Here is a 15,091-nt window from a genome sequence, read left to right as displayed (position 1 = left end):
CAGTGCCAGCCGTGGTTGCTGAAAAACAGTGCAGATTTGTGTAATATTTTTACAGTTTTTAGACTGTATTGATATATAGGCAAAACAGCATTTTAAAAAAATTTGGAAATGATTATTAAAAACAGTGTTTTTGGTCCTTCTTTTTACTAGGTTGAAATGACTGGGTTTCATAACCACTTGTAAGAGTGGGCAGGTTGTGTTATCCACTGATAGTACAGGTCAGCTAGCATTGTTTTTCTGTCACTGTTAAGAATTCTTAAAATTTAGTTTTGTATGGCCTGGTATGGTAATACACACCTTTAACCTTAGCAATCAGGTAGAGACAAGTGGATCTCTGAATCCCAGGACGGCCTGGTTTATATAGAGTTCAAGGCCAGCCAGATCTATATACCGAGACTCTATTTCAAACAAGACAAAACAGCAGCAACAATGAAACCACAGGAATAGAGAGATGGCTCAGAGGTTAAAAGCAGTTTCTCTTTCAGAGGACCAGAATTTGAAACTTAGCACCGATATTGGATGGCTCACAACCACGTGAAACTGTAGCTCCAGGGTACCCAATGCTTCCTTCTGCCTCTGAAGACATCCATGCATCTCTCTCTCCTTCCCTCCTGCATCCCCTCCCTCCTTCTGCCTCTGAAGACATCCATGCATCTTTCTCTCCTTCCCTCCTGCATCCCCTCCCTCCTTCTGCCTCTGAAGACATCCATGCATCTCTCTCTCCTTCCCTCCTGCATCCCCTCCCTCCTTCTGCCTCTGAAGACATCCATGCATCTCTCTCTCCTTCCCTCCCTCCTGCATCTCCTCCCTCCTTCTCTCTGACACACACATACATAAAAATAATAAATCTTTTAAAAATAGTTTAATTTGGCAATTACAATGACATGTGTCTCCAAAGCAAATCTACAAACCCAGGTGTATTCACTGAAGTCTAGCATCTGCTCCTGTCTCTTCATCCCATTTACACCCTCTGGCTAATAACATAATCAAAAACTATATAGTTATCTTTGGTTTAAAGGTGTGTGTCACCATCTCCTGGTATTGATTTTATTATATATAATTTATATATGAAATATAAATAATATATCTCATATGTAAAAACACAAAATTACTGGGCATGATAGCACATACCTGTAACTTTAGAACTTGGGAGATAGAAGCAGGAGTTCAAGGCCAGCTTCAGCTAAATGAAACTCAGTCTCCAGAAGAAATAAAACCAAACAAACAAACAAGCTTCATAAACTCCTGGCTCCATATAAACAAGATCTAAATTATCTGGGCACGGTGTCACATACCTGTCATCGCATCCCACTGAGGCAAAGGAGCATGAGTTTTAGGCTAGCCTAGGTTATACAGTGACATCCTGTCCTTAAAACATTAAATTAAGGAAAAGTATAAAAGTGAAAAGAATACAAATTGTCTGGATCTGGAGGCACAGGCATGTTTTCCCAGGCTGACCCAGAGGCTAATACCAGGAGATCACAACTTCAGGGCCTATCCTGTGTGAAGGTCAAAGGTAAAAGGAGGGCTTGGGTTGTATCCCAGGGGTAGAACACTTACTGAGCATGTGTGAGGTTCCAGTATACTCCATCAAACCCATATACATACATACCTACATACACACATACATACATATATACAAACGTGTATCCACCCATACATACATACATAAACATACATACATATATAAACATGTTTAGAAATAGATGATTGTTTGTTTTCCTAAACAGGGTTTCTCTGTGTAGCCCTGGCTGTCCTGGAACTTGCTCTGTAGATCAACCTGACCTTGAACTCAGAGATTTGCCCACTTCTGCCTCCCAAGGGCTGGAATTAAAGGTGTGCACCACCACTGCCTGGCCCAGAAATAGATCTTAGACACAGAATGTCTTCTTGTTTCTTACGGCTATGCGGTGTTCTATGGCACCAGAATCCTTCCTTCAACCAGATCCCCGCAGATTGAAGTTTGAGGCTTATAGATTGTTGCCACTCTGGTCCGCACCATAGTGCTCACCCTAAAACATTTGCTTGTCACTTCCTTTTTTTTTTTTTTTTTTTTTGGTTTTTCGAGACAGGGTTTCTCTGTGGTTTTGGAGCCTGTCCTGGAACTAGCTCTTGTAGACCAGGCTGGTCTCGAACTCACAGAGATCCGCCTGCCTCTGCCTCCCGAGTGCTGGGATTAAAGGCGTGCGCCACCACCGCCCGGCTGCTTGTCACTTTCTCACTGCCTATGGTTGATTCCTGGATAAGGGGTTTTGGGGTCAAATGATAATTACAGACCTCATTTTGCTCAACATGGCCAAGTGCCCCCACTGGGGTTTGTAACATCTTAGCAATCAATGAGTCATACCAGATGTCTCTCTGAGATTGTCTCAGACTCCTGGACTTATGCCCATGTGAGGAAACAGTCATGGTGCTGCAGAGAACTGGTGATTCGTATCTGTCTTTTCTTAGTTGTGCTAGGGACCATTTTCATATCTGTAGCAGCCCATGTAACACATCTTCTTCTGCTTCCATTTCTATCATCAGCCACATCTTGCTCAACCTCAGAGGAAGTGGCTCAGAGAGCTGGTGACCCGGGTAGAGGAAAGGGTGCTGTGAGAACCCTCAGCTCTGTGTTTCTCAGAATGGCTGCCTCAGGGTGTCTGTGATATTGATTAAGCCAACTCCTGGCCCACCCAAGACACATTACCTTAGTCTACCCAAGCAAAAGGCTGATGTCCTGATGGGGGAGGTAGAAAAGTCCCTCACAGGGGGACCAGCCCCTCTTGGCTAGTGTCAAGCTTCTGGGTGGTGACCATTCCACTTGGAGCAGAGTGACACGTTCACTACCCACAACTCTCATGAGCTGGCTTGGTTTTGTTTTTGTTTTTCAAGTCACCATTTCTCTGTGTCGCCCTGGCTGTCCTGGAGCTTACTCTAGACCAGGCTGGTCTCGAACTCTCAGAGATCTACCTGTCTCTGCCTCCGGAGTGCCGGGATTAAAGGCATGTGCCACCACCCCTTGGATCAAGCTGGAATTTTTGGCCCACTAGATTTCTCTAGTCTGAGATCTCTGCCACAGGTCAGGACCTGTAGGCTTTCTTCCAGCAGCCAGTCAGGATTCTGGATTAAGGGGGTAGCTAGAGGGGCCCTCAGACTAGAGGTGGGTTGAGTGGGGACAGAAAGCTATGATGTGTTCATGAAACTCCCTTGAGACCAGGAAACACAGTGGGTGATTAGAGGGTTGTGGTGGGAGATAGCATCTCCAGTAGTGGGGCTCATGTGAGGTCAGAAGTCAGCCTTCCAGTCAGAGAAAGGGGAAGGAGGACAGAGAGTGTGAATAAGCAATTCAAAGGGCAATGAGGCTCTGAAGAGGCAGGAACCTACAGCCTGGAGAGCAAGGTCCCATCCCACTGTCCGGAGGGTGTCCCAGATGGGTGTGCGGCAGCACTGAAACTGAGCAGCACTTTGGGAGGGCCCATCTGGAGCAGAAGAGCGCTGCCTAAGGTGAGTGCGTCCTTAGGGTCTCGGAGCTGGTACCTGCCCGCAGCCAGCCTGTAGGTTTGGTTTGGAAGGTGAGGATACTTTAGTTGTCTTTAGGACCCAGTTGATATAAACTGTCTGTGGGCATCAAGGGACGTGTGGCCAGGAGGCTCCTGGAAGGAAGGATAGCAGCCATGGGTCTCGCAGACATGGATTCACTGCTGGAGGCGGGTGCTGGAATGAGTGAGGCAGGAAGGACAGTGGGTGCCACAGCAGCCACCCAGAACCCCCTCCACAACTCAGGAACACCTCAGGACTTACTTAGAACTCTTGAAAGCTCCCTCCAGGGACCCTCTCAGGATGTCCACAAAACCCTCTTGGGACTACTTCAGGGTCCTCTCGGACCTCCTCAGAATCACCTCATAATCTCTTCAGGACTCTATCAGGATGTCCTCAGGACCCTTTCGTATGAATCCTCAACTCTCTTAAAGCCCCCTCAAAACTCCTTTAGCTTTCCTCGGGGCTCTCTAAGAACCTGATTCAAGATTCTTCGGGGGTTCTTTAAGCCCTCACCATGTCTCTCAACCATCCTTTGGGAGCTTATTCTGAACAAAGCTTACAACCCCCTGCCCTATGGAAATCCTACCAGTAGAGGACCATGGAACTAGGATGGGCAGAGCCCAGAGCTGCCCACTGCAGAGATGACTCTGTGCAACAGCTCCATGTGCTGTTTAAGACGGAAGAGAGGCCGAGAAGACGGGGAAGCTGATGTGGGCAAGGCCGCTCACCACACCAGGGCTGTTGTCATTGTGCCTGGGAATACACTAACTGTCGCACATGGAGGAAGAGGTCCAGCTTCTGGGAGCGGAGGGGCTTTCAGCATCACCTAGGAGAGGCAGCCAAGGAGCAGCAGAGTCAGAGCCGTCCTGGGGAGAGTGGGAGGGTATGGCTTCATCAGAGAGCCAGGGACTTTACCCGAGGACTGTAGGGCCTTATGAGAGCATGGCCCCAGTACCTTCCCTGGAACTAAGATGGGTTCTTTCTGTCTTGGCCACATTTTTGTTGAAATGATGGTTTTAAATTAGTCTGAGTGGAAAACACAAGCCTGTCTGTGCGGCATGGCTGGTACCTAAGAGGGCTGCGTGAATCCAGGCCTAGCCAGGCCCTGCTCTCTCAGCTCTCCACCCCCACGCTTGTCTTAAACCGTAACTTTGTGGAAGGCATTGCATGAGAGGGTGGCCCAGATCTCAGAGGCACTTTTGTTTAGGAAAAGATATACAAAGTAACTGCTGCTTAATCCGTCCCCCCTCCAGCTGCCTCCCACTCAGAGGAAGCTTTGGCCTCCCCTGCCTCAAAACAAATCTCTTTCTATGGTCTGGGTTCTTGGTGCCTTACCAGGAAGTTGGAGGAGCCTGAGGGGGTTTCTTTGTTCAGGAAAGGCAGGAGAGGCTGGGGTACAACCATCAAGGGGCTATATAGGGACCCCACAACAAAGTTACTGGCCTCTGGCAACATGTCTTTCAACTGCTTGGCCACCTTTCCTAGATAACTGGAGGACTTTTCCATTCACAAACCGTCTCACAGCTGCTCACTCGTTTTTGTATCTGTGTAAACCCATGGAGATTTTCAAATGCACAGAAAAGTGGGGGGCGGGTAAGGCAGAGCTAACAGTGTCCCAGTCGTTCGTCCCCACGGGGCCACCTCTGTCACATCTGCTTAGTGAAGACCCCACTCTGCCCAGTCTTACTCTACCAGGGACTTTCAGGAGGACCGCAGATCCCGATACTACGTCAGACACTTGAGTGTGTGTCGCTAGCAGACAAGTTTTGTGAGGGTTAGTCCCAGGCAAAAGTCTGGGCTGTGCCAAAGGCTGCCTCACAAGGCCTACAGAGGCGAGGACCCAGAGAGTAGCTTTTCCCAGGTTCTGGGGTTGGAGGTAAGAGCCATGCCTGGTGTTTAACTGTGTCTTGTCAGGATCACCCTGCAGAGGAGGATAACAGCGGGCGGGTCAGAACAATCCAGGGGAACATTGTGGCTTGGGATGTGCCCAGCAGTCCCAGCCAAGAGTGGGAGAACTGGACTAAAAGGAGTCATGGAGGCCGGGCCCTGCAGAGGAGTTGCTGAGTCCGAGGGGGGAGGGAGTGAGTGGAGGGAGCAAGGGTGTGCCCAGGTATCTCACTGGAGACTCCTGGGATCCACACCAGGATGAATGCCAGGGGCTTCCAAACAGCAGGGAAGACTTTGGGTGGGAGTTTACTGAGGAGGTGCAGAGCTTCCGATCCTGAGATGGAGAGGAGCTTAGTTCGAGCAGATCTCGAGGGCTTGCAAAGCTTCTGGTCCTGAGATGGTGAGGGGCTTCAGTCTCTGTCACCTTGTTGTCCTGTGAAGTGGGGACATGACCTATGGAGGAAAGGGAGGTGGCCTTGCCAGGATTGGTGCTGGAAGGACCTGGTGTGAGAGCAGAATGAGAAGCAAGAGAGGCTGAACCATCCAGGGCCAATGGCTGAGCGGGGCCGCGACCCTCCGTGTTGTCTTTCCGCTCTGTACCCACTTCTTGTGGATTCTCGTTCATAAACCCATTAGAAGCAGGGTCATGTAGTCGTTGGCTTTGGGCCAGACAGTGGGGGAGGGGTGTTCCCAGGAAGATGTTATTTCCAGACCTGGTTCTGTGAAGAGGGAACCGAAAGTGCCAACAGAAAACTGGGAGATAATCACATCCTCTCTGCTAGCCCTACCTTGCACAGCCAGGGTTAAGGACACAGAGGATCCTGCCTTCTAATCCTGTCATCTGTGTGTGGCCACATAGTCACTAGATGATGCATGGCACTTAAGAGGGCCCTGAAGCAAATAGACTTCCAGAAAAGTCAATGCTTGAGGCGCTGTCTCTGTAAGACCAATGCCGCGATATCTGTGTAGATCAGTGGCAGCACTGTAGACAAAGACAGGGTCACAACCTTAGTGTTCTTTTTGCCTTAGGCACTACCAGGTCAGCCTGGGGAGGTGGATGGCAGGTGAGGCTCCATCCAACTTCTGACTCAGGTTCGAGAGGTGGCCACGGTACCCTGAATCCTCAAGGGGAGGGTATTGGACTCCAACTGCCTGCAGGCCTGAGCACCTGTCTTAGTTTGTGTTCTTTGCTGTGATGAGTCCTTGTGACCACAACTGTTATAAAAGGAACCATGTAATTGGGGGCTGGCTTACAGTTTCAGAGGGTCAGTCCATTATCACTATGATTGGGAACATGGCAGTATGCATGGTGCTGGGACAGTAGCTGAGAGCTCCTGAACCACAGGGAGAGAGAGAGAAAGAGAGAGAGGGAAAGAGGGTGGAAGGGAGGGAGGGAGGGGGAGAAAGGGAGGGAGGGAGAGAGAGGAAGGGAGGGAGAGAGAAGGAGAGAGGGAGGAAGGGAGGGGGAGGGAGGGAGGGAGAGAGAGAGAGGGAGAGAGAAGGGGGAGAGAAGCTGGCCTGGTGTGGGCTTAAGCAGCTCAGCATATGAGAAGAAGGTGAGGGCTTCCAAGTCAGACCCTGGCTGGGGCAGACAGGTCTCAGGGTGGGGCAGGCAGGCCTCAGGGAGGGAGGGCTGCCCAGTAGCCGAGGCTGGTATTGCTGAGAGGCACCAGTAAGTCTCCTGCAGCTGTGGTCCTGAGGCTGCCCAGCAGGGACAGTGTGGACTTGGCCAGGACCCTGGAGCCTGGCCAGCAATGTCCAGGTCTCTGAGACCAGGGATCTAAATCCCCTGAGAAAAGGGCTGGGCGTCCCCATAGGGCAGCCTGGGTAGTAGCGCCCTGAGTCTCCTGCAGAGCCTAGCTTAGAGTACAAGTGGATTGGTGGGGTGTGGAGACAGGGCTGAGGGCAACTTGTGCCCTGTGCAGGAGAAGATGGTGGCTTACAGCCCACCATGACCTCCACGTGTTGAGCATCTTCCTAGGACACATTACCCTCTAGATGGCCAGGATGCTGCTGAGGAGAAGCTCAGTGGGGAGGGAGGAGAGGCCTTGATGCGGCTGCCCTACCTATCTATCCGGAGGTAAGCAAGTCCTGGAGTGGAGCCCTGCCATGTGAGCCAGTCCACCTAACAGTAGGGAACCAAGCCTCTACCCAGCAGCACCATCTTAGATGCTCTAGCCAGAGGCTGAAATTGGGGAGATACTGAGGATGGAAACTCAGTTCAGTACACAGGCAGCCGACAGTTCTCCCAGGTGGGACCAAGGTCTGGAAAGGTAGTTAGGGCCTAGGCTGCGCCTGTGGTAACCGTGAAAGAGAGTAGCTTAGAGCAAACTTCCCCTAGGGGCAGGGAACTCATCCTGACAGACACAGACTAGGGTGTAGGTCCTAAACCCGCTGTCGACTGTGACGCCCTAACCAATAGATTCCTCCTCTGTGTCTCCATCCCCACCTCTGGGCGATGGGGAGGGGTGGAACCGAGGCTCTCCCTAGCCCCTTGCCAGTTTTGAAGACAGAAACGCTGTCTGTGATCAGAAGCTGTGGGACTCGTGTGGAAAAGGTCCCCAGACCTTGGGTGGTTGGGACTGGGAAGGTGATCTGCAAGAAATGTGGCCTCAGGAAAGACCCTAGCTCTGAGTGAAGATGTTTGTAGCAAAGAATGCCCACCGAGACCTACAGGTGTAAAGGGATATTCCGGACCAAGAGAATGAGCCCTGGAAAGATTTCTAGAGTGGCCTATCTGCATTTGTCCGTGGGCTGACTGAGTCAAGCCTGCCTCTGTCCTATACACATGTTGATTGGGTCATCTGTCAGGTAGGGATGTGGGACATTACTGTCAAACACATCTTCATGAGCATGGGAGAGAGGGAACATTGCTGCCCTCTGGCCAGGGAACAGGCTATAGGGTGCCATTTCATGACCACAGATTCTGTGGGGGCCCTGCCCGGTCATGATAAAAAAAGAATGAAGTGAGTTGATGAAGAGGAAGCTTCCAAGGGTGGGGTTGAGCAATTGGGTTTAACCATTTCAAGATGTTTCTAGAACAAACGCTTTCTTTGCTGTTTCTCTGTAGGTGTCGTCAGAAGTGGCAGGTACCAGCTTCCCTTCCAGAAATCCCCAGTTTTTTAACCCAGCCTGAGGACTGGGGAAAGCAGTGCAGGCAGTGGGCGGGGAGCTGCCACCTCTCTGTTGATGTCGTCAATAAGCCCCACAGCCTACTCAGCTTACAGGCAGGCTTGAGACAGTCTGCTGTGAGGCTGACCATCCTTAGCCCCCCCGCGAGAAACTGATGTAGCTGGGGCTTCCTCATGGGGCAGAACTGGATGGGACTTATCACATTTGGTGAGGCTGGGCTGGAGTCTTTGGAATGAATGAGGCTGGACTGGAATCTGTCAGATGGGTAAGGCGGGGCAGCGGTGCTTTGTCAGATGAGGGGGGCTGGGCTGAGGTTCATGGGGGGGAGGTGAGGGTGGGGCTGAGCTGGGGCGTGGGTCTGGCAGTTAGGTGGGGTTTGGCTGGGGTCTGGCAGAGGGGTGAGATTTGGCTGAGGTCTTGCAGATTGGTATGTATATAGATAGATATAGCCCAGTCCCAACTGTGCTGGGGATGTGGGTTCTCAGGGTAGGCTTCTCGAGGGAGCCTGCAGAAGCGCTCACACTTGGGACCAGTGCACTCTTCTTCATAGGGGTTGAGGTGGGGAGGGGATGACATGAACAGTAAGTGCACAGTAACTCGAGGTGTTTCTGGACGTTGGTACTTCCCTCATCTGAGACTCCCAAGTCTGTTCTGTAGGTGGTGTCTTGCACTTGAAAGCTAGAAAACAGCTGTTTGTGCCTTTGAGAGGAGCAGCAAGCTTTCAGCCGCCCACCTCTGTGGGGCCTGGGGCATTTCCGTAGGGGTCCAGGCTCCAGCGCCTGAGGTTTCTGAGCCTCTGCAGTATCCATCTGATAGTGCTTTGTTCCTGCCCCCAAACCTCAGCCAGTGGGTGGGGCCCCTAGGCCTGCCTGACTATGAGCAGACAAGCACTGGGCGGTGTGTGTGTGTGTGTGTGTGTGTGTGTGTGTGTGTGTGTGTGTGTGTAGGTCTCCATCCAGACATCAGGATGGGTAAGGGAGCAGGCTCCGGTGGGCTCAGCTTTCCATCGGCCTCCATAGACTTCTTTCCTGAATGGTCAGTGCTGAAGCCACAGGACAGCCTTCTGCCTGTTCTGTGTATAAGGGAGCTTGATCTTGCCCACAAAAGTGAAAGAAAGGGCCTGTTGTGCACAGCTGCTCCCTTTCTCATGCCAGCTCCATGGTTTACCCAGGCTAGGCAGTTACTTGCCTGAAAGCACCGTTTCCACAACCTGGCAGCCCCTGGCAGCTTCTCCAGACCAAGCTGTGAGCATCTTGAAACTGGCTGTGGGAAAGATGCCAAGTGCCTGCTGAGGGCAACCCGCCTGCTGCTCTGAGGCAATTGGGAGTGTCTGACTTCTGTTCCCTGCGCTATATCAAGGCAAGGCTAGGACATGCTGGCTGTCACTGGGCTCTGGGATTTTGCAGGGAGGTATCCTGAGGGAGCAGTGTTCCATGAGCTATGTGTGCACACTAACCTCCTGGAACTTTTGAATCCCTCTTCCTTAGGGTTCTTAGCAGTGACCTCACATCTCACACTCACAGGTTTCAGGTAGCAGAGAAGCCAGGCTGCCTCCAGAGGCAGACAGTAAGAGTGTGTGGGGGGGGGCTGCATTTTCAGGTGAAGGGGGCTCAGCTGGGAGCCCAGCCGCTGGCAGCGTGGAGCCCTTCCCCACAGGCAGCCTAGGACCCAGTCTGTCCAGCTCCTGATGCTGCTATTGGACACTGAACACATGCCAAGGATGTGTTCTGTTGGAGGCACCCCAGGTTGCTTCTGGGTGAGTGTCTCTGGGAGTGCAGGGCAGACAGGAAAGGCCATCTAGTAATCTGTGGGGGGTGGGGGGTGCTCTGGGGACGTCCTCAGAGCTTAGCCCTGCTCAGGGTCCCTCCAGTGTCTTCAGAAACCTGGGTTGTATGAAAAAATCCGACCAAACAGAAGCAAACAGAAAGCGCAGAGCAGGGCCCATGAAACTGTGATTGCTGGCATTCAGCCCATTCTGATCTGGCAGGTATAGAATCTAGACACAAAATATGATGGCAGAATATCCAGCTCGGCTGGAGTCTGTTCCTAACTTCCCTAATGGACTGTGGGCCTGCAGGTTCCCTGGAGACCAAAGAGGAAATGAGCCTTGGCTCATCTAGCATGCATTAACCTCCCTGTCTGCAATCCCCGGGTCTGAGTGAGTGCTTGTCCATTTCCGTTGTGGGGAAGGTTGATGATGCCTTCCACGTCTCCAAGGCAAGATAGTCAGCTAGGGCCTGACTCTCCCTGGAGAATACAGTTCTTCCTCTCCTGTCGTCTTCCCCTGTAGAAAATCCTAAACTTATGACTCACCCAATCCTGCAGCACTTCCTGGCCCTGGTACCCAGCAAGGAACAAGGGAGTGGGCCAGGCATCCAGTGTGCCTGGGCTCAGCACTTGCTGGCACTTTCTTGAGTTAGTTCCCACCCATTGCCATGCCACCTGCCACACCCTAGATGTTAGACCACTGCCCAAGCTACCTAGGTGGGGCTTGATGGGATTAGTAACTCCCCTGGGCCTCACTGTAGAGAGGAGACAGGGCAGTAAAGGGCCAGAGCGGACAGTGGAGGGTGGCCTTGGGGATGTTCCTGGCAATGGCAATGGCATAGGCCTCTGGGCACATCCAGGTCCTGGAGGTACAGGGCTATGGCCTCTGGGAACTGTGTACCTCTGAGGTCAAGGTGGACACCCCGATCTCAGACATGAGCCTGGAATGGGTCCTTGGGATGATACAGGCCTGGTGGTGGCACCTCAGAAGTTTCCACAGCTTTCCAGGGGTGATCTCAGTTCTGTGTACCCTCTATTGCCGTGTGCTTCAGAGGCAGACCAGACAGAGTGGGTGCTGATCGTATCTGTGAATCAAGTGTAGGTATTTTCTCACAATCAGAGCCCAGCCTGGGGATCCTTGCACCCATAGGTGGGGCTGCTCTGAGGCCTCCCTGCTGAGAGCTGCGTGCTGAAAGAGGCTGGTGGGCATTGAGCTCTAGAGAGTTGGAGCTTCCTGGATAGGACCTGTGGACCCTCCTCCCACTCCCTCTCCCCTGCAACAGGCTGGCCCAAGGAGAGGAGGGCCAGGGAGATGGGAGGAGTCTTCTGTCTCTGGCTTTGGGCTGGTCACTGCACCATTAGGTCTTCCTCCATCTCTGGAGACTTTGGTCTCCCTGCCTGTCCAATGAGAAAAGGTCCAATGAGAGTGACTTTGAGATTTCTACAGTTTCTATGGTTTCTTTGGAAAGAGGACTTTCACAGTGTGGTACATGCTTGCTCCCAGAATTCCTGCACAGAGGTGGGCAGGCCTTGGGACAGGGGCAGGAACTTATCCTGGGGCTCCTCCTTCTACCTACCCTCACTGACTTCCTGACTCTCCTGCAGCTCCAGGACCATGAATGCAACTTGCAACGGCGACGACCTATGGCCTGATTCGCTCTACTACGTGTTCGGCGCCTACTTGGTCTTGCTGCTGGTGCTGGGCCTGCTGCTCAACGGCCTGGCGCTCTGGGTGTTCTGCTGTCGCATGCACCAGTGGACGGAGACCCGCGTCTACATGACCAACCTGGCTGTGGCTGACCTCTGCCTGCTCTGTTCCCTGCCATTCGTGCTATACTCCCTGAAACACACTTCAGATACACCAGTCTGCCAGCTCTCACAGGGCATCTACCTGGCCAACAGGTACATGAGCATTAGCTTGGTCACTGTCATTGCTGTGGACCGCTATGTGGCAGTGCGGCATCCGATACGCGCCCGTGAGCTGCGGTCCCCAAGAAAGGCTGCTGCAGTGTGTGTGGCCCTCTGGGTGGTGGTGCTCTCTTCCCTGGTAGTGCGCTGGCACCTGGGGCTGCAGGAGGGTGGCTTCTGCTTCAGGAACTATGGCCGGCACAGTTTCAGCACCATTGCCTTCTCACTGCTGGGCTTCTACTTGCCCCTGGCCATCATGGTCTTCTGCTCTTTGCAGGTTGTGACCGCGCTGGGGCAGAGGCCGACCACTGATGTGGTGCAGGTAGAGGTCACCCGCAGGGCCACCCACATGATCTGGGCCAATTTGGCAGTGTTTATCATCTGCTTCCTGCCACTGCATGTGGTCCTGACGGTGAAGTTCTCCCTGGGTCTAAACACCTGTGCTGCCCGTTTCACCTTCAGCCGGGCCCTGTCCATCACAGGCAAGCTCTCAGATGCCAACTGCTGCCTGGATGCCATCTGTTACTACTACATGGCCAAGGAGTTCCAGGATGCATCCATGTCAGCCATGTCCTCCAACACTCCCCACAAGAGCCAAGATTCTCAGAGCTTGACCCTCACCTAGAAGCCAGCATGCACCATGGACCAGAGGAACCTGTGATATTATCAAGGAGCCCCCAAATCATCCTGAACCTGACGTGGGTTTTGAACACTCTAGGAAGCTCAGGCAGCCTAGAGAGATTGTGTCTGCTCCCCTGAAGAGACCAGAGGACTGAGACTAAAGATCAACTTGAAGGACCCTGGAACCTGTCACCCTGGACCTGCCACCCCCGAGGCACCAGAATGGGGCCTTGATGGCCAGCCACTGGGTTTAGAACAGAGCTCTCCCCTGGACACAGTCCTGACAGGGCCCTCGGTGTCACCCAGATGCAAGTGGTGAGATGTAAAGAAGGAACAAAGAGCTCAAAGAGCCAGGAGATCTCTTCTGAGAGGACCGTCTGATGGCTGCCTCCTCTAGAGACCTCCAGACTTCATGCTTCCTGTAGGGGTAGGCAGGAGGGCAGTGGCTGTGGTCTGGAAGGCTGTCCTCTATGGCACATGGCTGTCAGTGTTGCTTAGGCTCCGTATTCGGGGGTTCCAGTTCAGGAGACCCCATGGTCATAAAACAATGCTCAATGCAGTAGCACGCTGCTGTTGAAGCCCTAAGCCTCTTGGTGGTGTTTCCATTTTGTAGTGGGCCTGTTGATCACAGGCTCAATGGCTGTGGTGGTAGTCTGCTGGAGTTTGTTGTGAGGAAGATTGATATTTGGCCTGGTACCTGCACTCTTGGGGGATGTGGCCTGCAAGGGGTTCCAGAGACAAGGACCGGCTTCAAAGCCAGCTCGGGGGCTGGAGAGATGGCTCAGAAGTTAAGAGCACTGCCTGTTCTACCAGAGGTCCTGAGTTCAATTCCTAGCAACCACATGGTGGCTCACAACCATCTGTAATGAGATCTGGCGCCCTCTCCTGGTATGCAGACAGAACACTATATTCATATATAAATCTTTAAAACTAGCGAATTAACAAACAAACCAAAGCTAGCTCAGAGCCAGAGCACATTTGGAGGTGTTGATAGTCCTGGGCTTTCTCCCTCTGAACTTTATCTTTTGTCTTGGTCCAAATGCTGCAGCCAGAACCCCTCCAACTGGGAGTTCCTCTCCAGACTCCCAACTCCCACTTCATCCTGCTCTTATTGGTACCTCTTTCGTATGACCTTTTCTGCAGAAACCAAACGTCTGTTTACCTTCCAGATACCAAAGAAAGGATTCCATCCAAATCCAGACAGGTGAACCAGTTTGCTGGAGTTACTTACCAAAGCTTGGTGACTCCATGGTGACTCCATCACTGCGAAGCCTCACTCAGCGTGGGTGACAACTCACAAAAATAGCACCACTAGATGACCAATCCCTAGGAAATGTCCACCTCGTATAGACCTGGACACCCGCTCCAGACAAGATGCAGATGGGGGGTCACAGGGAGTGGTGGCTGGAATCTCAGGGCTGCTGACCCTCATGTTCCTGTAAAAGGGAATGCTAACAGCTTCCGGACCAACATCAGTCTGCTTACCACAGTAGTATTTTGCTAATTTCATTGCCACGACTATGGGCCAAGGTCTTGGGTGGATCATAGCAGCAGTGTTCTTGCTCATGGCTGATGATCATGCTAAGCTAGAGGAAATGGCTTTCCTACCACATTTGACCGCTCTTCCTTCAGCTCCCCTTTCCACACTCTGCAATATTCTCCAAACCTTTGCCTTGGAAGGTATGATGTATCCATATATATCTATATATAAATATATAATATACATGTGTGTGACTGTGATTCTTTTCTGAGGATTATGCCTCTAGACTATAAGAACAGACACTTTCTCTAAATGGCCTGACCGTGTAGAAGAAACAAAGCCTCAGGAGAGGAGGAAATAGATCCCCCCCCCCACGTAGCATCTCCTAGTGTGTAGCAGTAGGCTTCCTGCCCACAACGCCAGCAGAGCACCTGCCTTGATGAAGATAGCCCTCTACCTTCCTCATCCTCTTTGTAGCCACAGTTTTCAGGGGACATCCCATGCTCCCATAGGCTAGACTTCATCAACTGTCAGGATGCTGAAGAAATGAATGGGAAGTGAAGGACAGAATCTTTACACAAAAGCTTCAAAGTTAGCATGCTAAAAAATATGAAGAGGCAGTGAGAAGCCTCATCTGGTGAAGGTGCTTTCAATCAAGTCCGACATTCTGAGTTCACACCCTGGAACCAGCATGGTGGTAGGAGAGAACCATATCCCACAGGTTGTGCTCTGGCCTCACACATTAGATAGATAGATAGATAGATAGATAGATAG

At 51.9% G+C, this 15,091-nt stretch overlaps 1 protein-coding gene across 1 annotated transcript; it reads left to right on the top strand.

The window, feature by feature from the left end:
* The first annotated feature begins 11,923 nt into the window (after positions 1-11,923).
* On the top strand, positions 11,924-14,510 carry Gpr35 (G protein-coupled receptor 35). The gene has a single exon (XM_057761272.1). The coding sequence runs from the start codon at positions 11,924-11,926 to the stop codon at positions 12,839-12,841; it is 918 nt and encodes a 305-aa protein (XP_057617255.1). The 3' UTR covers positions 12,842-14,510.
* The last annotated feature ends 581 nt before the right edge of the window (positions 14,511-15,091 follow it).

Source organism: Chionomys nivalis, chromosome 2 (genome assembly GCF_950005125.1).
Source record: "Chionomys nivalis chromosome 2, mChiNiv1.1, whole genome shotgun sequence".
In the NCBI taxonomy this organism is placed as follows: Eukaryota; Metazoa; Chordata; class Mammalia; order Rodentia; family Cricetidae; genus Chionomys; species Chionomys nivalis.
This window is presented reverse-complemented; position numbering and strand designations above follow the sequence as displayed.

Bases quoted from the DNA above. Each gene is read 5' to 3' on its own strand.
- Gpr35 (XM_057761272.1), top strand. From the start codon at position 11,924: ATGAATGCAACTTGCAACGGCGACGACCTATGGCCTGATTCGCTCTAC.